The 21,661-nt window shown below is 33.2% G+C and overlaps 1 protein-coding gene and 1 pseudogene across 1 annotated transcript; both read left to right on the forward strand.

The window, feature by feature from the left end:
- The first annotated feature begins 239 nt into the window (after positions 1 to 239).
- Positions 240 to 3,971, forward strand: LOC120115737 (annotated as a pseudogene).
- A 16,026-nt stretch (positions 3,972 to 19,997) lies between these two features.
- LOC120115747 (probable disease resistance protein At5g63020) lies at positions 19,998 to 21,642 on the forward strand. Its single transcript, XM_039136360.1, has 2 exons — positions 19,998 to 21,549; positions 21,626 to 21,642. Exons 1-2 carry the CDS (start codon positions 19,998 to 20,000, stop codon positions 21,640 to 21,642), a joined length of 1,569 nt encoding a protein of 522 aa, XP_038992291.1.
- The last annotated feature ends 19 nt before the right edge of the window (positions 21,643 to 21,661 follow it).

Raw genomic sequence — 21,661 nt, forward strand, 5'->3', positions numbered from 1 at the left:
GTTGAAAGTTCTATCATGGAAAAAAAAAGGCAGAGATATAGATTTAACGTTTGATTTGGTTCTTCAACAATTTCAGAAGTAGGAAAAATGGAGAGGGAAAGCCTGGAAGAAGGGCTGTTAATAGGCAGATATGGACCGCCAAAAGAAACAAAACCAAGCAGCAATGGCGCCGGCGATGACATGTCATCATCGCCGGCAGCTTCCTCGTTGACACCCGTTCTCGTCTTCAGTACGTTTGTTACTGTTTGTGGCTCTTTCTGTTATGGCTGCTCTGTAAGCTCTCCACTTTCATCTTCATATTTTCAACCTGATATAATATGTAAGTACTAAGTATTATGATTTTTTTTAACAAAAAGAACCTTAAATTTATGTTAATATGTAAGTATTATTAATTTATGATATAATGAAGATTGAATTGATTGAAGTAATGAACTAACTTTGAAAATGAAACCAGATGGGTTTTTCATCACCTGCGCAGAATGGGATCATGGAAGACTTGAGCCTCTCTATTTCAACAGTTTGTACTTTTTTTCCACTCAATTTTTACTTTCTTTAGAAACAGAAAAACACATGTATTGAATAAGCTTCTACTTACTTAAAGCACAAGAAAGCTGTAGGTGAGTTTATTTAACTATCTTACTCGGATTATGGTGAGTGATAAACACAGGTATACTTAATTTTTTCTAGGTTTATCTCATATTTATATTCGATTATGTATTGGACAGATATAGGTATAGTGCAGAAACAAAGAAGCCTAGTAATATAGATGTGTAATATTTGCTACCAATTTGCAGTACTCTGTTTTCGGTTCAATAATGACGATCGGAGGAAAGGTAGGAGCAATATTAACTGGGAAGGTATCAGATCTTATCGGTCGAAAACGGGTAAGTTATATTTGTTTGGTTAAGCCTTTACATATTCTTCTAAATGAATGTGTTAATATACTCTTGAGAAACAGAACGTGGTTCTCTGATGTCTTCTGCACTGCAGGGTGGCTATCAATAACATTCGCAAAGGTTAACTTCCACTTTCGATTATTTCCTTTCCGGTCAAGCTAAGCTTAGCTTTGAATTTTATAACGAAACAATTCGTAAGAAAGATCGTAAGAGGTTAATGTTCACTTTCTGTTGGAAGAATGCTTTGTGGCTGGACATAAGAAGGCTGTTGATCGGAATTGGGGTCGGCGTGATTTGTTATGTGGTAATGTACTAAAGTTTGCAGTTCATACATATTTCATCAGCTTGCAACAGTTTTGAAGTAACTTAACAATGATATATATAGCTGAACTTTCTATATGAAAACAGGCACCTGTTTACATAGCTGAAATAACACCTGAAAGTCACCGTGGATCATTTGCATCGGCAAATCAGGTAAACTATACTAAACCCATAATTGAAAATGAGATTTTTCAGCTTATCGTTATTTTGATTTAAGCTTCTTAATGGTGCAGTTGATGACTAGTTGTGGGTTTGTACTTATATTTTTCACTGGAACGATCATTTCGTGGCGCACACTGGCTATGATCGGTATATACTTCTATTTTCTTATTAACTTAAGCTAAAGGTAGTGTTAGTTTACTTTAATTTTTTATCCATTCCGTTTCCTTGTACAATCCCCTGTATAGTACAGATTATAGGCTTGTTTTTTATTCCGGAGTCCCCTAGATGGTTGATAAGCCTAACATAGTAGTCTGCCTGACAGGTCGTCGTTTAATTGTCAAAATAATTCCGGCTTCTCAAAAATAAATAAATAAAGTAGTGAAGAGAAGTAGGGTCGGTCCACAGGGACTGGAGTTTCTGATAGAGTGAAATTTTCTGATTTTGATGAGATGACATAAGATATAGTTTTGGATGAAGATAAGATTAAATAGGGGCTATAAAAATTGTTTTAAAATAAAAAGATGAGGATAAAATAAAAGATAAGGATAAAATAAATAAATAAATAAATAAATTTAAAGTAATTGAGATAAATAAAAACTTATGTTGAAATTTAAAGTGATTATTATTAGATAAAGCAAAAGATAGTGTTAGTTAAGTTTAGTGTTTCATTCCAGAGTCCCTAGATGGCTGTAAGTCTAACTCCATAGTATTCGGAAGCTTTTTAGGTCCGTAACATGTTAGAGAAAGATATAAGAGAAATTTTGCACTTGATTCTTTACTTTTGAGTTGACACAGTGTAAATGCAAGATTTGAGTGGCTTCTATAGGCAAAATATGGTCGAGAAAAAGAGTTTGAAGCTTCCTTGAAGCTTCTTAGGGGAGACTCGGATATTTCTGAAGAAGCAGCTATTATCAGAGTAGATTTTTGCTTCATATCTTTTAGTTTTTCCCCATGAAATTTGGGACGCTTATTTCCTCATGATATGTGCTATATTCTCTTGTAGGGTCATATGGAAACTCTTGAGCAACGGACAGGAGCAAGTATCCTTGAATTGTTCCCAAAGAGATATGCTAATTCACTCATTGTGAGCTGAGAATAAATATGCTAATTCGTTTTATTACTTGCCTGATCATTTTATAAATGGCTTCTTGGAATTTGCAGGCTGGAGTTGGCCTAATGTTATTGCAACAGCTTGTAGGAGCAGGTGCCATGGGATATTATGCTCGTAACATATTTGAAGAAGCAGGTAAATTTATATCTTCTATGTTTTGCCGCATAGATTATTTTTTGTTGTCGTACAAGTTTAAGACGGTATCGGAAAAAGAAAAAAAGAAGAAGATGAAGACACAAAGTTCTGTTTGCAACAGGCATATCAGGTAACCTTGGCCTTCAAGTTTTAGCTATTGTACAGGCACCTTCAAGTCTTCTTTTCTACTTGGACTTAAGGTAAAATTATGTTCCAAGCATTTCTGAGACATGCCTATTACATTGTTTTAGCAGATTCCAGTATCAATTTTAGGTTTAGTTTTAATGGATAGATCCCGTAGACGACCACTTCTATTGGTTAGTTTTGTAACCAATTCATTTTAAGATAGTAAAATTGTTGAACAAACAAGAAAAAAAGGCATTTCAATCAATTTTATGCAGCTTTCTGCAAGTGCAATGTGCTTCAGCTGCTTTCTCCAGGGACACTCATTCTGCTTTAAGGTATAACAAAGCTTAGTCTCTTCATCAAGAGGCTGTCATTTCTTATTTGGTTCTTTCCACTTATTTTCTTTATCCCACAATCAGGAAATCCCCAATCTGAAGGCACTTACTCCGTTTCTAGCACTTCCCGTCATTTTGGTACTTCAGTTTTACTGTCTTCTGCTTTGAAATGATTTTGCCAATGACCATAACCATGATTAGGATTAGACATCTCAAGAACACAATACACGGTTCTTTGTAGAATCTGCATGCATATTCACAACTATAAACTGGTTAATACATGATTAGGATTGAGCCAAACCTGTATAAACTGGTTAATACTGCAAACACAGATCGGTGGTACATCTTACACAATAGGCTTGGCAGGAATACCTTCGATTATAATGTAAGAGGTATGTGCCAATTCCGAGATCGAAATCTTCATCATTGCTTACATATCAAGCTTGCCCCAATAGTTGTAGGCAAGCGATTCATTTGAGTAAAACATGGGGCATATTCTTGGTCAGATAATTCCTATAAATGTTAAAGCTCAAGCTGGAAGCCTGGTGACTTCCGTCCACTGGTCAGCTGCTTGGATCGCTAGTTACAGTTTCAATTTTATGATGGAATGGAGCTCAGCAGGTCATCCTCATTTTCTTCTCTAACATAGTAAATTAACATTACATTTCTGAATTAAGAGGTATCGGCAAATATCATTGCAGGAATGCTTTTCGTTTTCACCGGAATCTCAGGCTTTGCTGTTGTATTCGTTGCAAGTTGGTTCCGGAGACAAAAGGGAGAACACCGGAGGAAATACAAGCTTCTATCACTCATTTTATGTAATATTAGATTTATTCCTGGCATGGCCATGTATGCACCAATATGTCTAAATAATATACGCCTATGCCTTACTTCCATTCTTATTTGTACTTACGATCATTTCCTGGGAGGAATGGTGCTGGTGTCTGGTGATCCCTTTTCCATTTACACCTATAGGTCTTAACAGACCCTATACACTCACAGGCGCACACAGACACACACACAGACACACACAGCCACGCACACGCATTTATCCAATACAAGCATTTAGATATCGAAGCACTTTATAATTACGGTTAAACATCTTAGTATTACACAAACAAATAACATTTAAAGGACTAAATATACACAGAAGAATTATAGCACACACAATCCTCCTGTTTCTCTGAATCTGCAATAGAAATGGGGCGTTTGAAACCTTCTAGAGTGTGTTCTTGTTGGTTTCCCCCACCCTGTGGTTGAGTCAAACTTATAATCACCATTTTCTACCCCTTTTTTTACAACCGGGCCTCAAGCCCAAATCAAACCAAACCCCAAAATAAAACCAAGGCCCATTACATTATAAAAACCAAAACCCAGACTAAGACCCAAAGCCAGACCCAAACCACACCTAACCAAATTCGACCCGGGGCCCCAAACTAGACCCGGCCCGGGTTTAACCCTAACGCTATGGTAGCCGCCCCATTCTCCCCATCCAATGACCACCTTTCTCTGACCCAATACCGACAAAATACCCCTGGCACGCCACCAAGCTCCACGCAACCCCTGCATCAGAGACAACCATCAAGCAAACAAAATAGCTATCATTTTAGTTTTCTTTGTAAATGAGTATAAAACCCGAACAAAAAACATGTAAAACTCTCTCGGGTTTTTATATAATCCAGAAGCAATAAACATCAATTTCAAAGTTATTTTTATTCTCTTTTTTTTATTTCGATTAGTAATTTTTTATCATTTCTTTAAGTTTCAAATCTCATTAGGATTTTTTTTTTAAAAATAAGAAACAAAAAAAAGTTCCCACTTTTCGAAAGCAATAAAAATAAAAAGGAACCCCATAATTTATAATAACGAGCAAACAAAGAAAAGGGAAACATTTTTTCAATTTCGGCATAAAGTAAAACCCGAGCCTTTTCTCAGTAAAAAGCATAAAATAAAAAGAAAATGTTAGATCCGATGTTTACCTGAGTCGGGGAGGCTTCATCGGAGTGAGTCGGAATCCGGGGAAACCAAAAGATTTAGAGGGATTTTCGAGGGGTTTAAGAGCGTTTTTATGTGGTTTTAGCCTTAAACGAGGACCTAGGCTAGTATATCTATATTTTGGGGTGTTTTGGGATATTTTGAGTTTTTTGATAACCGTGTGGGGCGGCCGAAGAGAGTTTGGGCTGACCGACAGTGGGCTGATCGAGGAGAGAGGGGAGAGCTTTTCCTTTTTTTGTGTGTTTTGGTTTAAAATGAAAAAAAATAAAGATGTGTTATTTATAGTGCTATTTTGGGGGGGAAATCACGTTGAGGTACCCCACTTTTAGCGTGTTTTTGCAAAGTGGTTACTTGTAGGGGTCGTTTATGTAATTTACCCATTTATATGTATGCTTTATAATTTTTGATATATTCATAGTTTAGTCCCTTTAACTTTAGCGTATTTTACATTTCAGTCATGTATAGGGACCAAAACTATTATTTTTCCTTTTTCTTTGCATGTTATGTATTTATTTTGGTAAATTTATTGTTTAATCCCTATAAGTTTAGCGTGTTTTTACACTTTGGTCATATATAGTGACCTTTTAAATTTTATTTTAATTTATCTGGATTAATTTTATAATTTTCCCATTTTGTTTAATAGGGTATTTTAGGCTTAAAATAATATGGATAATTAGTTTTTAGGTCCCCTAAACTTTGCCGAGTTTTACATTTTAGTCACCATGTACGCTCTTTTCATTTTTTTGATTTTGGTCCTCGATTTTTATTTTATTTTAATTTAATCAATGTTTTATTTTATCATTTATTTGAAATCGATCACTGGGTTTTATGCTTTTATATTTTAATCACTAATTAGTTTTTTTATCTTTATTTATTTTGGAATTAGATGTTATGCTTTCAATTTATGCATTTTGGTCACCGCCTATTTCCGATTTAGCTATTATTTTATTTTATTTTTATTACATTTTAGACCTTTACTCAATATTTTAATTTCAACCTTTCATTTTTGATTCGCTTTAATTTAGTCCTTTTAGATTCATTAATTATTTTTTCCTCCAATTTTAAATACCATTTAACTTAGTCCTTGTTAGATCATTTGTCTTTTAAATTAAACTTGTTTTGATTTATATTTTAATATTTTAGTCCCCATTTAGATTACTTTTATTTTAGGTTTAGTCCTTAATTTGAGAGAATTCTTAATTTGGTCATCACTTTTGCTCGAGGTTCTAATTTAATTATTCGAATCATAAAATTAATTTAAATTAATGTTAGAATCTCTACTTTAGTTACATATCAATCTAGTCCTTTTAATTTAGGGAATAATTCAAGTTGACCCTCGCTAAATGCTCAAGGGACCAACACAATTATTCAATTCAATTACTGATTTAAAAAACAAACAGGGTTAATATTAGAACCTACATTTCTAGTTTTGTGACTTTAGGTTCTTTAATTCTCATAATTCGACACTTTATGGTAGAGAGAGCCTTAAATCACACTTAGTTAATTAAGAAAAATAAAAATTTGTTTGATTACATTTTATTTTTAAACCTAAGGCAATGTTCACTTATAAGGGAATTGATGGTATATCTACCGCAAGTATGCTCAGGGGAGACTACTGGTGATTCCCGAAATAGGTCGACATCCTTTTCAAGACCGCACCATGATTTCTAAAATTAAGGCAATGTCTGGTTATTAGGCACAATAGTTGATATCCCGCATTTATACTAGGGGGAATGCTATCGACCTTAATAAACGAATATTCTTTTCAACTTTGCATCTGTAATGATTTTTAAATAAAATAAAGTTCGAACTCAAAATTTTTTATTCTAAATATAGGGTAATCAATTGGGTACCAATTTTTGGGCGCTTGTGGGGGTGCTAATCCTTCCCCACGCGTAACTGACTCCGGAACCTGATTTTTGGATTTTCTCAGACCTTAAAACTTGGTATTTCGATAAAAATAAAATGTTTTATTAAAATCACCCAGTTTTTAGGGTGTGCCAATCGCACCTTAAATTATTAGTAGCAATTCCTCAAATTTCAAAATTCTTTTCAAAGAAAAACTCCCCCAAGTTGGTACTGGTATTTCCTCGTCCGGGCGAAAAATGGTGTCAACAGCTTGGCGACTCCACTGGGGACATTTTGTTTTTTTAAACAACTTGAGAGTCGAGCCACGAGTTAGCTACCCTATATTTAGGATTCTAAAAATTATGAATTTGATCTTATTTAATTTACAGTTTGTCATGTTATGTCAAATAAAAAAAAATTCTCTCTAGTTAATGCTTACACTTTTATGAAGTTATTTAGGATTGTTGCATACCATAGCTCTAAACCCGAGCTCAATCCTGGTTTATCTAAGTTGGGAGAAACGTCACATCTCATGAGTAGCATTGGACTTCCTTGTGTGGATCTGACAAAGTACCTCTGGAAAGCAACCTAAGTTGCCTGTCCGGATATTAGTTCCGAGGCACGCTTTTAGCGGTAAGATCCCCTAAGTAGAATCTGATTCTCAAGTATGTAATGGGCCAGAGTTAGAGTCAACCTTAGCAGGTTATAAAGATGGCTTGGGAACCCTTTACTAGAATCCAACCTCATGTAGAGAATTTAGTAAACCTACCTCGCTAGAGCCATGAGGATAACCTAAGAGAACTAGAACGCACGCGGTTAGAACTCTTAATTACCTTTTTATGCTTATTTTTCATTCTCAACTTCGAGTTGTTTTTAATTTTTTTTTGCTAAGATTACTTTTCTTTGACTAACCATTTCAACTAACTTGATTCTTTTTTTCTTGTTTCTACTAACTTGATTTCCTTTTGTCTGGTATTGTGCTTTATTGCATTTTTGCATGAACATGACATATCTTTCAAAGGTATTAACTCCTGAAATAACTGATCTTTTAGAAGGTTCTTGAAAAACAATGCCTACAGCAATGCCTTTCATTGGGTTAGGTAGAATTTTGAAGATCCTCTATGTAGATCGAGTAGCGTCAGGAGAGAGTGTACCTACTAAGGAAACAAGCCAAACATCTACCTAGTGAGATAACAAGTTGGACTCAATAAGATTTGATGCTGAAGCCAACAGTTGAAGGTCACTAACCAACTCGAAAAATTTCTGAAAGTAGAAGATGAAGTAGAAGCTTTAAAGACGATGCAGTACCCAAACACTCGCAGGAGTTGGACAAGGTGAAGATGGACCATATTTGCACTTCCCAAATGTACCGAGACATTATCAATTTTTCAAGAATTATTTAAGGAACAATTGTTTTTGGGATCAATTCCTTTTACATTTACATGTTGTATTTTGCATTCTCATTTGCATATTTGCATTTTCATGTACATCTTTGCATCTTAGCATTAGTATCTATACATTTACATGATAATTTGTATCTCAACATGCATTAATCACATATCCTGGGAGTAACTCGCAGATAATCTTGTGATAGAATTTTTGAGATAAATTGAAGTTACCCCATTTGTACATAAAAAAGGATTGAGAGCTATGGACATAATGTTATTATTGTCTGAAGATTGAGGCACATCATTGAGATCTGTGGGGCACCAAAGAGCAAGGTCCAGAATTTGTTTGACCCAAGAGCATTGACCTTTAACGTGTAACGAGATATTATGGTGTCAACTAGGAAAAAAGAAGAAAAAGAAGAGAGAAAACAAATCAAGCACATTAAGATTGAAGATAAAAGACACATGAGGAATTTAAATCGAGAAAGACAAGATTGAAGATAGCAGAATGAATTAATCCTTGGTTCGATAACCCTTAAACACTTGTTTGGGCCTATTTATCCCTTTTTTTCATAACCGTGAGCTCCGACCTACATTACGTGCCTGAAAAATCCCTTTTAATCATAGATGGATTTCTAAGTGGAGAGACTATCTTTAGATTTCATTCTACCCCTCAGGGTTTTATTTACAGAAAAATGGTTTCTAAAATATTTAATGCATGATAGGAAAAATAATAAAAGGAGGGTTCAAGGCATAAAACTTTAGATGACGTCTTGAAACCAAAAGAGAATTCGAGTTGAAAACATGAAAATGCAGCTCGAATGTGAAGATTGTCAACCACTACATAGAAGATGATCTTATACAGTAATGCACAACCCAAAGGCGCCCGCGAGGGCTGGGAACCAGTGAACATTTTCAGAAGAGAAGCATAACGATTGCTTCATCAGATCAATGAACACCAGAATCAAGGACACAAGAAGGCAACCTGAAACACATTACCTCCACAAATGAACCTGCAACACATTACCTTCTCAAGTCATCCTAAGCTTTATATTAGCGTTAATTTTTATAATTTTCAAATGTATATAATTTTTTAATGATTAAAAGAAAATTTGACTTATTTGATATTCAATGAAATATTGTTTTACAATTTGTTTTGATTGTGAGCCGAAAGAAAATGACAACATTTTTGAAATTTTATTCAACAATTTTTTTTCATTTCTAAAATAGAAGGAAAAAAGCATTTTCAAACAGGACAATCTCTAGTGAAAAAAGGTCCTTGAAGTTGGTGAGGATCATTTTGCCTCTATCGGAGAAAAAAAACGATGTCAAAATAACGAAGCTTTTCTTGAAATCAAATAGTCCAAGAGATCAGAAAGACTGGAGTAAAGAACTTCTAACACTTCCTTGTGATGTTGTCAGTAATCCATTAAGAAGCATATGATCGCCTTGATTGAAAGTGACACATATCTCACCTCATTGCAAAGATTCAAGACATTTCTGTTAGAAGAATTGATCACGTCTTAAGTGTCTATCTAATTGAGGCATCATGAAGAGAAGCACTTAAACTATTCGATAACATTTATGTTGATGGCATATGATTGTTGATTGGTGACACTAGAGTGAAACCATTCGAGATCAAGATTTTGGCACGAAGAGAGCCATGAGTACCCACATTGGCGCATTACCAAAACCAGATCTCATTGAGATAACAAGATTCAAATCAAACAGACATGGTGAATGAGCCTCACCTTTTAGAGTGGCAAGGGAAAAAGATGAAAAAAAAAGAGCTTACATCAAGAAATAAATCATTCATTCTTCAATTGGAAGATCTATCCTAAGAAATAAATAGAGCGGCCGAGTCAGAGACAGAAGTGGCGTCAAGGCCATACACCTGGCCATAACAAGAGTTCGAGAGAGAAAACATTTCCTCCGAACTGAAAACAGAAAATAAATACCATAAGATGATCAGGCTGATCCTCAAAAGATTACAAAATAAGTTGGCAATTTGTTACCTTGATATTGAGGTATGATCTATTAAAAGATGATCAATTGAAAAAAGACTGAGATGTCCACATGACCAACTTTTCTGCATTCAAGAACCTCATGAATTACATATAGATACATATCTATTGCATTCATATTTCATGCATCAAGATAGATTTTACGGATTGCCTTAAGAGAGAAGAGAGCGAAGAAATAACATAATTCGAGCCTTGAATGGAGGGGATTTTATTTTAAGTGGCTAAGCCTTAAGGATCAAAGAGCCCAATCAAGAAGAATCATTACTTTGATGTGAGGCACGTTACCCAAACAATGTGATTTCTTTAAATGAATTTTGAAAAAAACTATGCCTGGTTTTCATGGGTTTCTTGATGTCTCCAAATGAATGTTTAAGAAGCTAAGCCTATTTTTTTAGGGGTTTCTTAATGTTTTTAGATGAATTTTTAAAGAAGCTAAGCCTAATTTTTAGGGGTTTATTGATGATAACTATAAACGAAAGTTTTCAAAAACTAAGCTTGATATTTAAGGGTTTCTTGATGAGTACGGCTTTCGGGCCATCAGTAAGTCTTTCGAGCATGATGCTTAAATTTTTCGGGTCATCTATAAGTCTTTCGAGCAAGATGATAAGTCCTTCGAGCGATCCATAAGACCTTCAGGCAGGATGTTTTCACATGGTTATCAAAAAATGAGAAAGTGATTTCCAAAGTTTCTCATATAAATCTTTTTTGAAAATTGATTTTTTTAAAAAGTAAGAAAACGATTTCCAAAGTCTCTTACTTAGTAAGTCCTTCGGGCCATCAGTATGGCTTTCGAGCATGATGCTTAAGTCCTTCGGGCCATCCACATGACTTTCAAGCAGGATGCATTTAAAATGGGCAGCATAATTTGCAACACTAAAATGCCATCATGCATATATATTCAGGCATTTGCAGAATATGAGCACACACATTCTTCCTATCAAGTTTTGAATATCTGAAAGGAATTCAAAGAGCCAAAAAAGATTTCATTTCACGAATTTAGCAAAGAATCAATCCATATTTATCACCACTGAAAGGAATGAATCTCAGCAAAATTCAAGGACCTTTGGGTCAATACCTTTGGGTACTTTAAACACAATTATTACTGACAAATAATAATCTTTTGTAGGTTTAAAACTCTTCAAAGAGAGGGTAAACCAATCAATATTTTAAATGGAGAGTTCATAATGAGAAGAACTCATCCGATATAGGGAGAATAAGTTCATAATGAGAAGAACTTGTTTGACTTATTGCTCGGTTCACAACATTTCGAATCAGCAATGCGACGCTTGAAGGATTAACATTTCCAATGGAGAGTTCATAATGAGAATAACTCATCCGAAAGAGGGAGAAGAAGTTCATAATGAGAAGAACTTGTTTGACCTATTTCTCAATTCACGGTATTTTGAATCAGCAATACCTCGCTTGAGGGATTAACATTTCTAATGGAGAGTTCATAATGAGAAAAACTCATCCGATAGAAGGAGAAAAAGTTCATAATGAGAAAACTTGTTCAACCTATTGCTCGGATCACGACATTTTGAATCATTAACACCTCTTTTGAGGGATTAACATTTCCAATGGATAGTTCATAATGAGAAGAACTCATTTGACAGAGGGAGAAGAAGCTCATAATAAGAAGAACTTGTTTGACCTATTGCTCGATTCACGACATTTCTAATCTGTAACGCATCACTTGAGGGATTAACATTTCCAATGGAGAGTTCATAATGAGAAGAACTCATCTGAAAGAGGGAGAAGAAGTTCATAAAGAGAAGAACTTGTTCAACCTATTGCTCGATTCATGTCATTTCGAATCAACAACGCCTCGCGTGAGGGATCAACATTTCTAGTAGAAAGATCATGATGAGAAGAACCCGTAGCTTGAAGAACAAATATTGAGCTAGAAAATGGAACTTTATTGTCTTTGCTTCATTCTTGTTTCACAACAATTAGCAAAGATGAACATCTATAATCACCATTTTCTACCCTCTTTTTTTTATAACGGGCCTCAAGCCTAAATCAAACCAAACCCCAAAATAAAACCAAGCCCTTTACAAAATAAAAACCAAAACCCAGACTAAGACCCAAAGCTAGACCCAAACCAGACCTAACCAAACTCGACCCAGGGCCCCAAACTCGACCCGACCCAGGTCTAACCCTAACCCTAGGGTAGCTACTTTATTCTCCCCAACCAATGACCACCTTTCTTTGCCTCAATACTGGCAAAATACCCCATGCATGCCACTAAGCTCCACACAACCCCTGTATCAGAGACAACCAACAAGCAAACAAGATAGCTATCATTTCAATTTTCTTTGTAAATAGGTATAAAACCCGAACAAAAATCATGTAAAACTCTCTCGATTTTTAGACAATCCAAAAGCAATAAACATCAATTTCAAGGTTATTTTAATTCTTCTTTTTTCGATTAGTAATTTTTTTATCATTTCTTTTAGTTTCAAATCTCATTAGGGAAAAAACCCCTTTTTAAGTTTTTGAAATAACCAACGTAAAATGTTTCTAGTTTTCCAAAGCAGTAACAATAAAAAGGAACCCCTAGTTTCTAATAACGAGCAAACAAAGAAAAGGAAAACCTTTTTCCAGTTTCGACATAAAACAAAACCCGAGCCTTTTCATAGTAAAAAGCATAAAATAAAAAGAAAATGTTAGATCCGATGTTTACCTAAGTCGGGGAGGCTTCGTCAAAGGTCGCCAAAATCCAGGGAAACCGAAATGTTTAGGGGGATTTTCGAGGGGTTTAAGAGCGTATTTTTATGGTTTTATCCCTAAAAGAGGTCCTAAACTAGTAGATCTACATTTTTTTGTGTTTTGGGTTTTTTTGACCACTGTGTACGGTGGCCAGACGACGGTCGGAAAGAGTTAGGGGTGACCGACAGTGGGCCGATCGAGGAGAGAGGGGAGAGCTTTTTCCTTTTTTTAAGTGTGTTTTTGTTTCAAATGAATAAAAAAAGAAAATTGTTATTTATAATGCTAATTTGGAGGGAAATCACAGTGAGGTCCCCCCACTTTTAGCGTGGTTTTGCAAAGTGGTCACCTATAGGGGCCATTTCTGTAATTTACCCATTTACATGTATGCTTTATAATTTTGGTATATTCACTGTTTTGTCCCTCTAGCTTTAACGTGTTTTTACATTTCGATCATATGTAGGGACCAAAATTGTTATTTTTTTCTTTGCTTGTTATATTTTTTGGTAAATTTATTGTTTAGTCCCTATAAGTTTAGCGAGTTTTTACACTTTGGTCATATTTAGTCACCTTTTAAATTTTATTTTAATTTTTCTGGATTAATTTTGTAATTTTCCTATTTTTGTTTAATAGGGCATTTTAGGCTTAAATAATGCGAATAATTAGTTTTTAGGTCCCCTAAACTTTGCCAAGTTTTACATTTTAGTCACCAAGTACGTTCTTTTCATTTTTTTTGATTTTGACACTCGCTTTTTATTTTATTTTAATTTAATCACTGTTTTATTTTATCATTTATTTGAAATCGATCACGGAGTTTTATGCTGTTATATTTTAATCACTAATTAGTTTTGTTATCTTTATTTATTTTGCAATTAGATGTGATGCTTTCAATTTATACATTTTGGTCACTGCCTATTTTCAATTTAGCTACTATTTTTTATTTTGTTACATTTTAGTCCTTTACTCAATATTTCAATTTCAGCGTTTCATTTTTTATTCGCTTCAATTTAGTCCTTTTTGATTCATTATTTCCTTCAATTTTAAATTCCATTTAACTTAGTCCTTGTTGGATCATTTATCTTTTAAATTAAACTCATTTTGATTTATATTTTAATATTTTAGTCCCTATCTAGATTACTTTTAGTTTAGGTTTAGTCTTTAATTTGAGAGAATTCTTAATTTGGTCCTAGCATTTTCTCGAGGTTCCAATCTTAAAATTAATGTTAGAACCTCTACTATAGTTATATTTCAATCTAGTCCTTTTAATTTATGGAATAATTCGAATTGGCCCTCACTTAATTGCTCAAGGGACCATCTCGGTTATTTGATTCAATAACTGATTTATAAATCAAATAGGGTTAATATTAGAACCTACATTTCAATGTTTGTGCCTTTAGGTTCTTTTATTCTTATAATTCAACACTTTAGGATAGAGAGAGCCTTAAATCACCCTTAGTTAATTAGGTCAAATAAAAATTTGTTTGATTACATTTTATTTTTAAACCCAAGGCAGTGTTCACTTATTAGGGAATTAATGGTATATCTCCCGCAAATATGCTCAGGGGACTACTGGTGATTCCCGAAATAGGTCGACATCTTTTTCAAGACCGCATCATGATTTTTAAAATTAAGGCAATGTCCAGTTATTAGGCACAATAGCTGATCTCCCGAATTTATGTTGGGGGAATGCTATCGGCCTTAATAAATGAATACCCTTTTCAACTTTGCATCCGTAATGATTTTTAAATTAAATAAAGTTCGAACTCAAAATTTACGATTCTAAAGATAGGGTAGTGAACTGGGTACCAATTTCTGGGCACTTGTAAGGGTCATAATCCTTCCCTACTCTTAACTGACTCCCGAACTTGATTTGTGAATTTTCGCAAACCTTAAAACTTGGTATTTTTATAAAAATAAAATGTTTTATTAAAATCACTCGATTTTTAGGGTGTCCCAATCGTACCTTAAATGATTGGTAGTGACTCTTCACATTTCAAAATTCTTTTCGAAGAAAATATCCCCCAAGTCGGTACTGATCTTTCCCTGCCTGACGAAAAATGGTGTCGACAAAACTCAATCGATGCTACTGTTAAAAGGTAATCAATGGTTGGCAAGTTGAGGTGGGGTTTTTAGGGATGATGTTGACAGCAAATGATATAATTAAAGAAGATCATTAACGTTGAGATACATTTATTAGTCAAGTGATAAGGTTACTTATATTATCTCATCTTATGTGGATTCGAATAACAACATTTACCTCAAATTTAATATATCTTTACTTAATAAACAAATCATTGATTTTGACATTATTACAAACCATCACAAGTAGGACATACTTGAACACCCAAAAAGAAAGCAATATCTTTTTCAAAATCCATGAGACAAAACATCAATTATATGTGAAATGGTATAGACTTGCTTTTCTTTAATTTTTGATTGATTTTCCTTTTAGGAAATTTAATTTTCTTTTCAAATATGTATTTCAAATATTAATTTAAAATATATTATCCATATTTTAAAATTACTTAATTGATGGAAAATATTATTTACAATATTAAAAATTTAAGGATCTTAAAACAATTTGATGTTCATAATTAGAATAAATAATCAAGAAAAACATACATTAATCTATCAAGATGATTTTGAAAAAAAAAACCTTTTATTGAAAAGAACCGATTAAGAAGAGTTCGATTTCTCTCACATAATCCATGAGTATTTTGCACTTTTTATGAAAAAAAATAATTTTTTAATTACATTATGAATAGAGAAAGATATAATTGTTGTATATAGGGATGGCAATGGGTCGGGTCGGGTCGGGTTTTTGGGCCACCCGACCCGACCCGAGAAGAAAGGGTTTTTCACCCGTGACCCGACCCGACCCGACGAAATTAAAGTTTCACCCGACCCGACCCGACCCGAATATATGACTTAGAAACTCGACCCGACCCGACCCGAAATAATAATAATAAAAATTTTATTCAATGAAAACAGTGACTTAATTGAAAAAAATTATATATGGAGGGACATTATTGTAATTATCCCTAAATATATAGGATAAAATTATATATATTTTCGGGTCGGATCGGGTCGGATTTTTTTCACCCTAAACCCGACCCGACCCAAACCCGAAATTTTTTTAAAAAAATCCGACCCGATCGAATCGGATCGGGTCGGAACCCGTCGGATTCGAGTTGAGTTGCCATCCCTAGTTGTAAAGTTTCATCTATTCATATTAACATCACATCTCTTCACGCTAACATAGAAAATTCTTTTATGTGGACGTCACATCTCTTCACGCAATGGTGAGTTAATTATTTTTATAGTATAGATTTAATTATAATCTTTTAAAAAATAGATTTGAACAATTAAAATTATTTGATATATTTTTGAGATTCTGAGTTCATATTTTATCATATCTTAGTTAACATCAAGCTTACATTGTTTAAAAAATGAAGAGTTTGGAACATACTAAATAGTCAAGTGATTATTTTGTAACTTTTAATAGTCGAGGGTCTCAGCAAAACAACATTCTATAGTCTGATGATCATTTTGTAACTTTTAATAGTCGAGAGACTCAACAAAGTATCACTCTATAATCGGGGATTATTTGTGTACTTTAATATATAACGATCGAATACGAATCAGTTCATAACCTACAAAGGAATGCCACTTATTCGACGAAATGCCTCTTAGGCTGTTGCTTATAAAAATGTGCACAGGATGCATTAATTTTGCGTTTCCTATTCTAACATTGTACATAGTAAAAGAAGATGTATGTGTTGTAATTTCAGCATTAATCAATTTGCATATGATCCATATGCATTATCCCATTAGCTATCCTGTTATGACTTCAAATAGTATGCATTTTCTTTATACCTTTTATCTAAATTCATTCTTGCTTCGGTTTAACTCCTTGTTTAGAACAACCAGGGATGGATAGACTTAAGCGAGAAGGTTACTCACCTAAAATTTTTGAAATTATCATATATTTTAGATTTTTTTCTATTATTTTTTTTATTGAAAATATATTTTCATCCCTAGAAATTTTATAAGTTCAAGTACCTAATTAGATAAGAAAAATACCAAATATTAAAATCATGAATAGTATTTAAATTTTAAGCATAATTAAATATCATAAATTAAAAGTACAATATTTAATATGTTTTAAAAAATCTAACGACTAATTCACAAATGAAAAAGGGCCTTATAAATTGTGATTCAAATTTTAAGAAGGACTTATGCTCTCTGAACCTAAACTAAAATCAAAGAAAGATAGTAAGAATAATCGATAAAGACTTGAGTGATCCTTAAGTCTTTCTTTCCTTATTTATACTTTCAATTTTTTTATTAAACTAAAATCAAAGAAAGATAATAATAATTGATTTAAGACTTGAGAAGTCCTTGATCTTTCTTTCCTTATTTATATTTTTCAATTTTTGATGATAACTGATTTTTATTTTTCATACATTACATGCACATATAGAATTATTATTACTTGAAACCCATGCATCTTATGGGTAGAAGTGAGCAAAACTCGTCTAGATTCGAAAAATCAATTTTTTTTAATTTCGAGTTATTCGAGTCAACTCAAATTATCAACTCAATTTTCGAGTTCGATTTGAAATTTCAAAATTTCAAGTAACTCGAAAAACCAAAATTTTGAATGAGTATTTTGACAGATTTGCGGTTTGGTCCCTTATATCTTATTCATTCAATTCCTCCTTCATTTTAAGTTAAAATTTCATCAAATTTGAACCATTTGCTTCTAAACCATCATAAAATACATATGTACTTTCATTTTCACTTTTGATAACAATTTTTTTATTTTTTCAATTAAGTCCCTTAATTTTGCATGATTTCCATATTTCTTCAAATAATTCTTCATTTTAAGTACCTTTTTGACCAAATTTAACCCACATGCTTCCCTACCACTATAGAATACCTATGTAACTTAAATTCTTATATTTTTACTAAAAATATACTCTCTTTTTGAATTTAGTTATTTAACTTTGCATTTTACTCAATTTAATCTTTTGACTACAATTGTTTACAAATTCTTTTTTCACATCAATTCTTTGACTCCTTTATACTCCCATTAATCTTTTATCCACAAAATACCTTCTTTGAAATATAATATTGTAAATATATTTTTAAATTTTAGATTGTATGTGATATATTAAATAACATTGTAATGTGAAAAGAATATGAAATATATATATACACACACACATCGTATATGGTTAGAGAAAGTCAAAAAATTGAAACAAAAGTGTACTATAATACTATAGATAATTACAATTAAGTTTGTATAGAAACTCGAATAACTCGACTCGACTCGGAAAAATTTCAAGTTAAGTTTGAATTATAAAATAAGACTCGTCAATTCGAATAACTTGAAATTTTTGGACTCCACTCAATCGAATGCTCACCCCCCTACTTATGGAAAAAAACCTACAACCAACGAAGCTATTCCTTGGGTTCAATTGATAATAAATTTAGAAGTTCTTTATGTTTCAATATTTTTTAATAGTTTAAGATAATTAAGATAATATTTATTTAGAATATTTTTTTAGTAATTGATAACACATATATTGATACACGCCTTGCAGACACAGCCAGAGACAGAGTCAAAATTCTATTTCAACGAGACAATATGTAACTAACAATAGAAAATAAAAGGGGTAAAATCAAAATAAACCAAAATTTGAAGATCTAAATACATATTTCTCCTTGTATAATTTTTAATAATAAAAAACTAGGGGGAAGTGCCCAACCTTACACATAGCTTTGTCCCTAGAAATAGTTGCTCAAACAAAGAACTTCTAAATAAAACCACTCCTTTTAACCACAAAATAATAATTTATTTTTAAAATTTTAATCATTTTAATCTTTCAATAATTTATTTCATTATTAATAAAAAATAAAATGGCAGAGATCAATTTAATAAATGTTATTTTTATGTTAGTTAATTCAATTTGTACATTTATATAAATTTAAAGTTTAGTAATTACATATAACAATATAATTACATTTATACATTTTTTTAATTTAATATAATTACATTTATACATTTTGTTAATTTACTTGATATATCTATTATATTGATTAAACATATAATTTTTATTATTATATATTTATAATTATATATTTTTTAAAAATAATTAGGTAAAATATTGAAAAAGTCATTACATATAATATACATTTTGGAATAGTATTTAATATACAATCTAAGAAAAGTAATTCCACAAACACTTATTAAATAACGATAAATATTTTATTTATTTCTAAAAATTTTAACATATATTTTTAAAAATACATATCATAATTTTAAAAATATTTATAAATTTATTTTCTCCCAACTTTCCACCAAGTAATAATGCATAAAGTTCCTCCCATTCTCACTCTTCCACATGCGAAATTATCGAATGAAAATAAACAAATCTATCAAAGAATCTGACAATTTTATATACCAAACAAAGCAAGAAAGATAAAAAATTTATATCAAATAGACGTGAGCTGTGGTATTCTCAAGACTTTTGGTAAATGACTGGCATGTGAGCTGTGGTATTTTCAAGACTTTTGGTAAATGCAAACAAACATCCACTGGACAATAAAACAAACATTAAACATATCTAAAACATACTTAGTGCTTAGTCTTTTTTTAATCATCTCTCTACCTCATTTGATTCAATATTATGAAAGAAATCATCCAGCCCAAGGGTTACTAAATTTGATTGCAAATTCAGTTTTTCCGAGTGAGTGTTCAGCACAATTTTCATTTCATCGTTAAGTTTTACCTATTAACCATCGTCTCATTCATTCCCTGTTTTTAAGGTTGTTCTTTCTTGCCTGCTTCTTCTCAGTATTTTCTTTCTTGATTCTCCTTTATTGTATCCATTGTTCATTTTGCTTTCCATTCGGACCCCCCAAAGAAAAAGAAAAAAAAAGAAATGGATCCAATTGCTGCTGGTGCTGCTGCCAATATCTCTTCTGAAACTGCAATGGGTATCTTTCATGAAGCAAAACGTCATATCAGATATTTAGTTTTCTACCAGAGATACGTCAAGAATTTCGAGGACAAACTTCAGAAGTTGATTGAGAAAAGATTAAGCGTGCAGCAAGATATTGTTGTTGCAGAAAGGAACGTGCAGAAGATTAAAGCGGATGTTCAGGGTTGGGGCGATAGAGTGGACAAGGTTATCCGTGAAGAGAAGGATAAAGTGAAGAATCTTCAAGACAAAGCAAACAACAAGAGCTTCTTTGGATTCTGTCCTAACATCAAGTCTCGACACAAACTTAGCAGGAAAGCGGAAGAAGATGCCGCAACTTTTGATGAGCTTATCAAAGAATGTCAATTTAACAGCGTGGGCTACCTTGATCTTCCACAACTCATAGTGGATACAGATTTTGAGGCCTTTAAATCAAGGGAAAGGGTTTTCAATGATATCGTGGAATCCCTGAAAGATTTTATTGTGAGCATGATTGGAGTGTACGGGATGCCTGGTGTGGGGAAAACATCACTAGTTAAAGAAGTTGAAAGACAACTCCAGGAGGCTAAGTTGTTCAATTCAGTGGTTATGGTCACTGTATCTCAGACACCTGACATTCAGAAAATCCGAGACGAAATAGCAGAATCGTCGGGCTTGAGGATTGAAGAAAAGAGTACAGTTGTAAGAGCCACTAGATTACGTGAAAGGCTAATTCAAGGGAAGGATCAGACCGAGAGGGTTCTTATTATTCTGGATGATATTTGGAAGAAACTGGATCTAGCGGAAGTCGGAATTCCATTTGGAAGTCAACACAAAGGATGCAAGATACTCTTAACGTCAAGAAATAAAACTGTTCTAAGCAATGGGATGGGCGCTACCAAGACTTTCCAGCTTGGTGATTTAGAGGACGAAGAAGCATGGGAGTTTTTCAAGAAGATGGCAGGGGATAGTTTTGAAAGCGATAGAGAGCTGAAATCTACAGCAATTGAGGTAGCCAAAAGATGTGCAGGATTGTCGATTGCCATTGCAACAGTTGCTAGGGCGTTGCAAAAACAAAGTTTATTTGTTTGGAATGAGGCTTTACGACAGCTACAAAGGCCTTACTCAGAAAACCCTAGCGAGATATCTGCTGAGGTATATTCTGCTATTGAATTGAGTATCAATCATTTACGGGGTGAAGACCTCAAGCAGGTTTTCCTTCTTTGCAGTCTATTGCGTCGTGATACTACCATTGAAGATTTGTTGAGATATAAAATTGGTTTGGGTTTAATTAATGGAGTCGACACTGTGAAAGAAGCACGGGATTCGTTGTTAACAATGATGAGTACCCTGAAGGCATCTTGTTTGTTGCTTGATAGTAACACTAATGATGAATTCTTTGATGTGCACGATCTTACTTATATTGTGGCCAAATCAATGGCTTCCAAGGACAATCAGGTGTTTGCCTTAAGAGAGGAGGATGTTCTAATAGATTGGCCAGATGCGGAGTCAATGAAGAAGTGCAGCAAGATTTGTTTGCAACATCCTACTATCATCAGGCTTCCTGACAATTTGAATTGTCCACAACTTTCTCTATTCCTTTTGTATAGCAATGATCTTTCCCTAACATTACCGGATGACTTCTT

The sequence above is a fragment of the Hibiscus syriacus genome, unplaced genomic scaffold (genome assembly GCF_006381635.1).
Source record: "Hibiscus syriacus cultivar Baekdansim isolate YM2019G1 unplaced genomic scaffold, ASM638163v2 tig00110271_pilon, whole genome shotgun sequence".
Lineage (NCBI taxonomy): Eukaryota > Viridiplantae > Streptophyta > Magnoliopsida > Malvales > Malvaceae > Hibiscus > Hibiscus syriacus.